The following is a 10,971-nucleotide window of genomic DNA, read 5'->3' on the forward strand; positions in this document are numbered from 1 at the left end:
AATACAACAACAATTGCTTGACCTAGGTGCTATAAACCTCTGACCCACAGTTAACCTAATTTAGGTAATGTTCACCATTTAGTTAGTGTTTGAGAATACTTTTCACATAACAGGATGTAGGATTGCATACAGAAACATCAGCCCTATTCACTATATGGATACACTGTGAATAAAACAAAAGCTTACAGAATCAAACTCGGGGCTACGTATAAAATCTATTATAAAACAAATGAGAAAGGTGTTATAAACCACGTGTAAAATAAATACACGACTAGGCTATAATTATAAACATGTGTTATTCCACAAAATACGGGAATAATATCAAAACTACAACAAATTAAACTATATTAAACTATATCAAAAGGGGAAATCAAACAAGGAGGGACAGCTGGATACCAGCCGTCAAACAAGGGGAGGGGAGGGGTTACACACTTTGATACACTTTGATAGGGGCGGGGCACCTGTCAGATTGAGTTTGACGAAACCACCCGCTTATACACTACTCACGGTCACAACTCTCACCTGGAGAAGAAAACAAAGGTAAACCACCTGTACATCCCTCACACACGGCGCACGGTCACAACAACTCTCATCTGGAGAAGAAAACAAAGGTAAATCACCTGTACGTCCCTCACACACGGCGCACGATCGAAACAACTCTCACCTGGAGAAGAAAACAAAGGTAAACCACCTGTACGTCCCTCACACATGGCGCACGATCACAACAACTCTCATCTGGAGAAGAAAACAAAGGTAAATCACCTGTACGTCCCTCACACACGGCGCACGGTCACAACAACTCTCACCTGGAGAAGAAAACAAAGGTAAACCACCTGTACGTCTCTAACATACGGCGCACGGTCACAACAACTCTCACCTGGAGAAGAAAACAAAGGTAAACCACCTGTACGTCCCTCACACACGGCGCACGGTCACAACAACTCTCACCTAGAGAAGAAAACAAAGGTAAACCACCTGTACGTCCCTCACACACGGCACACGGTCACAACAACTCTCATCTGGAGAAGAAAACAAAGGTAAACCACCTGTACGTCCCTCACACACGGCGCACGGTCACAACAACTCTCACCTGGAGAAGAAAACAAAGGTAAACCACCTGTACGTCTCTAACATACGGCGCACGGTCACAACAACTCTCACCTGGAGAAGAAAACAAAGGTAAACCACCTGTACGTCCCTCACACACGGCGCACGGTCACAACAACTCTCACCTGGAGAAGAAAACAAAGGTAAACCACCTGTACGTCCCTCACACACGGCGCACGGTCACAACAACTCTCACCTGGAGAAGAAAACAAAGGTAAACCACCTGTACGTCCCTCACACACGGCGCACGGTCACAACAACTCTCACCTGGAGAAGAAAACAAAGGTAAACCACCTGTACGTCCCTCACACACGGCGCACGGTCACAACTCTCACCTTGACAAGAAAACAAAGGTAAACCGCCTGTACGTCCCTCTCACACAGCGCACGGTCACAACAACTCTCACCTAGAGAAGAAAACAAAGGTAAATCACCTGTACGTCCCTCACACACGGCGCACGGTCACAACAACTCTCACCTGGAGAAGAAAACAAAGGTAAACCGCCTGTACGTCCCTCACACACGGCCTACGGTCACAACAACTCTCACCTTGAGAAGAAAACAAAGGTAAACCGCCTGTACGTCCCTCACACACGGCGCACGGTCACAACATCTCTCACCTTGAGAAGAAAACAAAGGTAAATCACCTGTACGTCCCTCACACACGGCGCACGGTCACAACTCTCACCTGGAGAAGAAAACAAAGGTAAACCACCTGTACGTCCCTCACACACGGCACACGGTCACAACAACTCTCATCTGGAGAAGAAAACAAAGGTAAACCACCTGTACGTCCCTCACACACGGCGCACGGTCACAACAACTCTCACCTGGAGAAGAAAACAAAGGTAAACCACCTGTACGTCCCTCACACACGGCGCACGGTCACAACAACTCTCACCTGGAGAAGAAAACAAAGGTAAATCACCTGTACGTCCCTCACACATGGCGCACGATCACAACAACTCTCATCTGGAGAAGAAAACAAAGGTAAATCACCTGTACGTCCCTCACACACGGCGCACGGTCACAACAACTCTCACCTGGAGAAGAAAACAAAGGTAAACCACCTGTACGTCTCTAACATACGGCGCACGGTCACAACAACTCTCACCTGGAGAAGAAAACAAAGGTAAACCACCTGTACATCCCTCACACACGGCGCACGGTCACAACAACTCTCACCTAGAGAAGAAAACAAAGGTAAACCACCTGTACGTCCCTCACACACGGCGCACGGTCACAACAACTCTCATCTGGAGAAGAAAACAAAGATAAACCACCTGTACGTCCCTCACACACGGCGCACGGTCACAACTCTCACCTGGAGAAGAAAACAAAGGTAAACCACCTGTACGTCCCTCACACACGGCACACGGTCACAACAACTCTCACCTGGAGAAGAAAACAAAGGTAAACCACCTGTACGTCCCTCTCACACAGCGCACGGTCACAACAACTCTCATCTGGAGAAGAAAACAAAGGTAAACCACCTGTACGTCCCTCACACATGGCGCACGGTCACATCAACTCTCATCTGGAGAAGAAAACAAAGGTAAATCACCTGTACGTCCCTCACACACGGTACACGGTCACCATAACTCTCACCTGGAGAAGAAAACAAAGGTAAATCACCTGTACGTCCCTCACACACGGCACACGGTCACAACAACTCTCACCGGGAGAAGAAAACAAAGGTAAATCACCTGTACGTCCCTCACACACGGCGCACGGTCACAACAACTCTCACCTGGAGAAGAAAACAAAGGTAAACCACCTGTACGTCCCTCACACACGGCGCACGGTCACAACAACTCTCATCTGGAGAAGAAAACAAAGATAAACCACCTGTACGTCCCTCACACACGGCGCACGGTCACAACAACTCTCACCTAGAGAAGAAAACAAAGGTAAACCACCTGTACGTCCCTCACACACGGCACACGGTCACAACAACTCTCATCTGGAGAAGAAAACAAAGATAAACCACCTGTACGTCCCTCACACACGGCACACGGTCACAACAACTCTCACCTGGAGAAGAAAACAAAGGTAAACCACCTGTACGTCGCTCACACACGGCGCACGGTCACAACAACTCTCATCTGGAGAAGAAAACAAAGATAAACCACCTGTACGTCCCTCACACACGGCACACGGTCACAACAACTCTCACCTGGAGAAGAAAACAAAGGTAAACCACCTGTACGTCCCTCACACACGGCACACGGTCACAACAACTCTCACCTGGAGAAGAAAACAAAGGTAAATCACCTGTACGTCCCTCACACACGGCACACGGTCATAACAACTTTCACCTGGAGAAGAAAACAAAGGTAAATCACCTGTACATCTCTAACATACGGCGCACGGTCACAACAACTCTCACCTGGAGAAGAAAACAAAGGTAAACCACCTGTACGTCCCTCACACACGGCGCACGGTCACAACTCTCACCTTGACAAGAAAACAAAGGTAAACCACCTGTACGTCCCTCTCACACAGCGCACGGTCACAACAACTCTCACCTAGAGAAGAAAACAAAGGTAAACCACCTGTACGTCCCTCACACACGGCACACGGTCACAACAACTCTCACCTGGAGAAGAAAACAAAGGTAAACCACCTGTAAGTCCCTCACACACGGCGCACGGTCACAACAACTCTCACCTGGAGAAGAAAACAAAGGAAAATCACCTGTACGTCTCTAACATACGGCGCACGGTCACAACAACTCTCACCTGGAGAAGAAAACAAAGGTAAACCACCTGTAAGTCCCTCACACACGGCGCACGGTCACAACTCTCACCTTGAGAAGAAAACAAAGGTAAACCACCTGTACGTCCCTCACACTCGGCGCACGGTCACAACTCTCATCTGGAGAAGAAAACAAAGGTAAACCACCTGTACGTCCCTCACACACGGCGCACGGTCACAACAACTCTCACCTAAAGAAGAAAACAAAGGTAAACCACCTGTAAGTCCCTCACACACGGCGCACGGTCACAACAACTCTCATCTGGATAAGAAAACAAAGGTAAATCACCTGTACGTCCCTCACACACGGCACACGGTCACAACAACTCTCATCTGGAGAAGCCAATAAACTGATAAAAGCTGATGAGAAAAAAAAGGCGACCATGAAGAATAAAGCAGCCGAAACACTGAAGTATAAATAAGATGGTGCGGAAACAAGGATGAAACTTCTGAGGAGATTGATGAAAAGCGGAGACAAAGCTCGGTGAATACAGAGCAGGATGCATGAAGGAGTTAGGACTCGTCATTATAGAAGAGATCACTCTGAGGAAGCAGGCCGGAGAGTGAGAGGTCGGAGAGCGAGAGGTCGGAGAGTGAGAGGTCGGAGAGCGAGAGGCCGGAGAGTGAGAGGTCGGAGAGCGAGAGGTCGGAGAGTGAGAGGTCGGAGAGCGAGAGGCCGGAGAGCGAGAGGCCGGAGAGCGAGAGGCCGGAGAGGGAGAGGCCGGAGAGGGAGAGGCCGGAGAGTGAGAGGCCGGAGAGTGAGAGGTCGGAGAGTGAGAGGTCGGAGAGTGAGAGGTCGGAGAGGGAGAGGCCGGAGAGTGAGAGGCCTGAGAGTGAGAGGTCGGAGAGTGAGAGGTCGGAGAGTGAGAGGCCGGAGAGTGAGAGGTCGGAGAGCGAGAGGTCGGAGAGTGAGAGGTCGGAGAGCGAGAGGCCGGAGAGTGAGAGGTCGGAGAGCGAGAGGTCGGAGAGTGAGAGGTCGGAGAGCGAGAGGCCGGAGAGCGAGAGGCCGGAGAGCGAGAGGCCGGAGAGGGAGAGGCCGGAGAGGGAGAGGCCGGAGAGTGAGAGGCCGGAGAGTGAGAGGTCGGAGAGTGAGAGGTCGGAGAGTGAGAGGTCGGAGAGGGAGAGGCCGGAGAGTGAGAGGCCTGAGAGTGAGAGGTCGGAGAGTGAGAGGTCGGAGAGTGAGAGGTCGGAGAGTGAGAGGTCGGAGAGTGAGAGGCCTGAGAGTGAGAGGTCGGAGAGGGAGAGGCCGGAGAGTGAGAGGCCGGAGAGTGAGAGGCCTGAGAGTGAGAGGCCTGAGAGTGAGAGGCCGGAGAGTGAGAGGTCGGAGAGTGAGAGGCCGGAGAGTGAGAGGCCTGAGAGTGAGAGGCCTGAGAGTGAGAGGTCGGAGAGTGAGAAGCCTGAGAGTGAGAGGCCGGAGAGGGAGAGGCCGGAGAGTGAGAGGCCGGAGAGTGAGAGGCCTGAGAGTGAGAGGTCGGAGAGTGAGAGGTCGGAGAGTGAGAGGTCGGAGAGTGAGAAGCCTGAGAGTGAGAGGCCGGAGAGGGAGAGGCCGGAGAGTGAGAGGCCGGAGAGTGAGAGGCCTGAGAGTGAGAGGCCTGAGAGTGAGAGGCCGGAGAGTGAGAGGTCGGAGAGTGAGAGGCCGGAGAGTGAGAGGTCGGAGAGTGAGAGGCCAGAGAGTGAGAGGCCGGAGAGTGAGAGGCCGGAGAGTGAGAGGCCGGAGAGTGAGAGGTCGGAGAGTGAGAGGTCGGAGAGTGAGAGGCCTGAGAGGGAGAGGCCGGAGAGGGAGAGGCCGGAGAGTGAGAGGCCGGAGAGGGAGAGGCCGGAGAGGGAGAGGCCGGAGAGGGAGAGGCGTGAGAGCGAGAGGCCGGAGAGGGAGAGGCCGGAGAGGGAGAGGCCGGAGAGGGAGAGGCCGGAGAGTGAGAGGCCGGAGAGGGAGAGGCCTGAGAGGGAGAGGCCGGAGAGGGAGAGGCCGGAGAGTGAGAGGCCGGAGAGTGAGAGGCCTGAGAGTGAGAGGCCGGAGAGTGAGAGGCCGGAGAGGGAGAGGCCGGAGAGTGAGAGGCCGGAGAGGGAGAGGCCGGAGAGGGAGAGGCCGGAGAGGGAGAGGCCGGAGAGCGAGAGGCCGGAGAGGGAGAGGCCGGAGAGGGAGAGGCCGGAGAGGGAGAGGCCGGAGAGCGAGAGGCCGGAGAGGGAGAGGCCGGAGAGGGAGAGGCCGGAGAGCGAGAGGCCGGAGAGGGAGAGGCCGGAGAGGGAGAGGCCGGAGAGCGAGAGGCCGGAGAGGGAGAGGTCGGAGAGGGAGAGGTCGGGATGGACGCTTGTGCGATGTCATCGACCCTGCGGAGAATCGGTGTTGGGGTAAACAGCTGCAGGCTTATGCGGAGGATGTGATGAGCGGACTGCAGATGGCGCTGTGGGGATTGTCAGTAGTAATACACATTGTAGGCCGCTCGGGTCTGCGGCGTCCTGTTCCTCCTCTGCAGGTAATGGCGGCTCAGGTCTCACGTCTATCAGCTCTTCCTCCCACATCTTCTGATGATTCTGCTGCACTGGACAGGAAGGAGGAGCCGCTGCGGCACATGGAGAAGGTTGTGGCCGCTCCGTGCTGCACATTTCCTATCATTAGACCCCATTACCTCCTGAGAGGAGTCCACCAGACCCACAGATGAAGACCTGGGGTGTAGCTGTCACTCTGGGATCCCGTGGGGTGTTACGTGGCTCCGCCTGTGAGGAGCAGGCTCCGCCTGTGAGGAGCAGGCTCCGCCTACAAGGAGCCGGCATCTCCCATTCCCTCTGGCACCCTCCTCCTGCGGCAGCGGACAGGTGGCTGTAGGGGGCAGTCGGTGTGGGGGCGGGGCAGTCAGTGTGGGGGCGGGGCAATCGGTGTGGGGGCGGGGCAATCGGTGTGGGGGCGGGGCGGTCGGTGTGGGGGGCGGTCGGTGTGGGGGCGGGGCGGTCGGTGGGGGGGCGGGGCGGTCGGTGTGGGGGCGGTCGGTGTGGGGGCGGGGCGGTCGGTGTGGGGGCGGGGCGGTCGGTGTGGGGGCGGTCGGTGGGGGGGCGGGGCGGTCGGTGTGGGGGCGGTCGGTGGGGGGCGGGGCGGTCGGTGTGGGGGCGGTCGGTGGGGGGGCGGGGCGGTCGGTGTGGGGGCGGGGCGGTCGGTGGGGGGGGCGGGGCGGTCGGTGGGGGGGCGGGGCGGTCGGTGTGGGGGCGGGGCGGTCGGTGGGGGGCCGGGGCGGTCGGTGGGGGGGCGGGGGGGGCGGGGCGGTCGGTGGGGGGCGGGGCGGTCGGTGTGGGGGCGGGGCGGTCGGTGGGGGGCCGGGGCGGTCGGTGGGGGGGCGGGGCGGTCGGTGTGGGGGCGGGGCGGTCGGTGTGGGGGCGGGGCGGTCGGTGTGGGGGCGGGGCGGTCGGTGTGGGGGCGGTCGGTGGGGGGGCGGGGCGGTCGGTGTGGGGGCGGTCGGTGGGGGGGCGGGGCGGTCGGTGTGGGGGCGGTCGGTGGGGGGGCGGGGCGGTCGGTGTGGGGGCGGTCGGTGGGGGGGCGGGGCGGTCGGTGTGGGGGCGGTCGGTGGGGGGGCGGGGCGGTCGGTGGGGGGGCGGGGCGGTCGGTGTGGGGGCGGGGCGGTCGGTGGGGGGCCGGGGCGGTCGGTGGGGGGGCGGGGGGGGCGGGGCGGTCGGTGGGGGGCGGGGCGGTCGGTGTGGGGGCGGGGCGGTCGGTGGGGGGCCGGGGCGGTCGGTCGGTGTTGGGGGCGGGGCGGTCGGTGGGGGGGCGGGGCGGTCGGTGTGGGGGCGGTCGGTGGGGGGGCGGGGCGGTCGGTGTGGGGGCGGTCGGTGTTGGGGGCGGGGCGGTCGGTGTGGGGGCGGTCGGTGTGGGGGGCGGGGCGGTCGGTGGGGGGGCGGGGCGGTCGGTGTTGGGGGCGGGGCGGTCGGTGTGGGGGCGGTCGGTGTGGGGGGCGGGGCGGTCGGTGGGGGGGCGGGGCGGTCGGTGGGGGGGCGGGGCGGTCGGTGTGGGGGCGGGGCGGTCGGTGTGGGGGCATTTCTCCGCACGTGTAATCTTGTCCTAGAAACACCCCACAAAGACGGGGGTCACACAATGACAGGGGGTCGCGTCAGCGCCTCAGGCCCCGGAAACATTTCTCAGCATAAAAACTCCAACATTGCTACAGAGGTCCTGATTACAATCTGTGACCGGGCGGACGAGGAGCGGACATGTCGCCGCGTCTGCAGCCAGAGCACAAACTAGTGTGTAATCTGACGAAAAGGAAACGCCAGCGTCTCCTACTGCGGGAAGCGGAAAACCGCGGAGTCTGCACCTCGGCCTGGTCACTAAGGGGTTACTGGGGTCCCGTACAGGGGCGGGGTCACCGGGTCCGTCACATCACGTGACCGCAGCAGGGTGAAAACTACACGTCCCATCATGCTCTGCTTCCTGTGACATCACTTCCTGTTACTGGCTCCATAGTGAGTGTTACATTGTGTGTGTGTCAGTGTATATGTGTGTGTGTATATATATATATATGTGTACTGTATGTGTGTATATATATGTGTGTGTATTGTATGTATGTGTCAGTGTATATGTGTACTGTGTATATATATATGTGTGTGTACTGTAAGCGTGATATACATAAACTAGCTATTGAACCCGTTCTACGCCCGGGTGGCGAGCATTTATATTGGTATATGGTCTCCATCCTGGTATGTGCTGCGGCCATCCTGCGCCTCCATTCTGTCATTTGCTGCTCCCATTCTGTCATTTGCTGCTCCCATCCTGTCATGTGCTGCTGCCATCCTGCGCCCGTTCTGACATGTGCTGCTCCCATCCTGCGCCCGTTCTGACATGTGCTGCTCCCATCCTGCGCCCGTTCTGTCATGTGCTGCTCCCATCCTGCGCCCGTTCTGTCATGTGCTGCGGCCATCCTGCGCCCGTTCTGTCATGTGCTGCGGCCATCCTGCGCCCGTTCTGTCATGTGTTGCGGCCATCCTGCGCCCGTTCTGTCATGTGCTGCTGCCATCCTGCGCCCGTTCTGTCATGTGCTGCGGCCATCCTGCGCCCGTTCTGTCATGTGCTGCTGCCATCCTGCGCCCGTTCTGTCATGTGCTGCTCCCATCCTGCGCCCGTTCTGTCATGTGCTGCTGCCATCCTGCGCCCGTTCTGTCATGTGCTGCTCCCATCCTGCGCCCGTTCTGTCATGTGCTGCTCCCATCCTGCGCCCGTTCTGTCATGTGCTGCTCCCATCCTGCGCCCGTTCTGTCATGTGCTGCGGCCATCCTGCGCCCGTTCTGTCATGTGTTGCGGCCATCCTGCGCCCGTTCTGTCATGTGCTGCTGCCATCCTGCGCCCGTTCTGTCATGTGCTGCGGCCATCCTGCGCCCGTTCTGTCATGTGCTGCGGCCATCCTGCGCCCGTTCTGTCATGTGCTGCTGCCATCCTGCGCCCGTTCTGTCATGTGCTGCTGCCATCCTGCGCCCGTTCTGTCATGTGCTGCTGCCATCCTGCGCCCGTTCTGTCATGTGCTGCTCCCATCCTGCGCCCGTTCTGTCATGTGCTGCGGCCATCCTGCGCCCGTTCTGTCATGTGTTGCGGCCATCCTGCGCCCGTTCTGTCATGTGCTGCGGCCATCCTGCGCCCGTTCTGACATGTGCTGCTCCCATCCTGCGCCCGTTCTGTCATGTGCTGCGGCCATCCTGCGCCCGTTCTGTCATGTGTTGCGGCCATCCTGCGCCCGTTCTGTCATGTGCTGCTGCCATCCTGCGCCCGTTCTGTCATGTGCTGCTGCCATCCTGCGCCCGTTCTGTCATGTGCTGCGGCCATCCTGCGCCCGTTCTGTCATGTGCTGCTGCCATCCTGCGCCCGTTCTGTCATGTGCTGCTGCCATCCTGCGCCCGTTCTGTCATGTGCTGCTCCCATCCTGCGCCCGTTCTGTCATGTGCTGCGGCCATCCTGCGCCCGTTCTGTCATGTGCTGCGGCCATCCTGCGCCCGTTCTGTCATGTGCTGCGGCCATCCTGCGCCCGTTCTGTCATGTGCTGCTGCCATCCTGCGCCCGTTCTGTCATGTGCTGCTGCCATCCTGCGCCCGTTCTGTCATGTGCTGCTCCCATCCTGCGCCCGTTCTGTCATGTGCTGCTCCCATCCTGCGCCCGTTCTGTCATGTGCTGCGGCCATCCTGCGCCCGTTCTGTCATGTGTTGCGGCCATCCTGCGCCCGTTCTGTCGTGCTGCGGCCATCCTGCGCCCGTTCTGACATGTGCTGCTCCCATCCTGCGCCCGTTCTGTCATGTGCTGCGGCCATCCTGCGCCCGTTCTGTCATGTGTTGCGGCCATCCTGCGCCCGTTCTGTCATGTGCTGCGGCCATCCTGCGCCCGTTCTGTCATGTGCTGCGGCCATCCTGCGCCCGTTCTGTCATGTGCTGCTGCCATCCTGCGCCCGTTCTGTCATGTGCTGCTGCCATCCTGCGCCCGTTCTGTCATGTGCTGCTCCCATCCTGCGCCCGTTCTGTCATGTGCTGCGGCCATCCTGCGCCCGTTCTGTCATGTGCTGCGGCCATCCTGCGCCCGTTCTGTCATGTGCTGCGGCCATCCTGCGCCCGTTCTGTCATGTGCTGCGGCCATCCTGCGCCCGTTCTGTCATGTGCTGCTGCCATCCTGCGCCCGTTCTGTCATGTGCTGCTGCCATCCTGCGCCCGTTCTGTCATGTGCTGCGGCCATCCTGCGCCCGTTCTGTCATGTGCTGCTGCCATCCTGCGCCCGTTCTGTCATGTGTTGCGGCCATCCTGCGCCCGTTCTGTCATGTGTTGCGGCCATCCTGCGCCCGTTCTGTCATGTGCTGCGGCCATCCTGCGCCCGTTCTGTCATGTGCTGCTGCCATCCTGCGCCCGTTCTGTCATGTGCTGCGGCCATCCTGCGCCCGTTCTGTCATGTGCTGCGGCCATCCTGCGCCGTTCTGACGTGCTGCTGCCATCCTGCGCCCCGTTCTGTCATGTGCTGCTGCCATCCTGCACCCCCGTTCTGTCATGTGTTGCGGCCATCCTGCACCCGTTCTGTCATGTGCTGCGGCCATCCTGCGCCCGTTCTGTCATGTGCTGCGGCCATCCTGCGCCCGTTCTGTCATGTGCTGCGGCCATC

At 59.1% G+C, this 10,971-nt stretch overlaps 2 protein-coding genes across 3 annotated transcripts in view; both read left to right on the forward strand.

The window, feature by feature from the left end:
• Positions 1–2,616: 2,616 nt before the first annotated feature.
• LOC138637971 (uncharacterized abhydrolase domain-containing protein DDB_G0269086-like) lies at positions 2,617–6,216 on the forward strand. The gene is made up of 2 exons (XM_069726893.1): positions 2,617–2,732; positions 4,419–6,216. Exons 1-2 carry the CDS (start codon positions 2,617–2,619, stop codon positions 6,214–6,216), a joined length of 1,914 nt encoding a protein of 637 aa, XP_069582994.1.
• Positions 6,217–6,313: 97 nt separating this feature from the next.
• Positions 6,314–10,971, forward strand: part of MPV17 (mitochondrial inner membrane protein MPV17) — a 42,765-nt gene continuing 38,107 nt past the window's right edge. The window contains exon 1 of one of the 2 annotated variants that reach the window (XM_069728603.1): positions 6,314–6,337. The gene's annotated coding sequence lies outside the window, so the exon portion shown is untranslated. Of the gene's footprint in view, positions 6,338–8,181; positions 8,310–10,971 lie in introns of those variants that run through there. The other variant, XM_069728602.1, reaches the window with a different exon arrangement.

This window comes from Ranitomeya imitator, chromosome 5, assembly GCF_032444005.1.
Source record: "Ranitomeya imitator isolate aRanImi1 chromosome 5, aRanImi1.pri, whole genome shotgun sequence".
Classification (NCBI taxonomy): domain Eukaryota; kingdom Metazoa; phylum Chordata; class Amphibia; order Anura; family Dendrobatidae; genus Ranitomeya; species Ranitomeya imitator.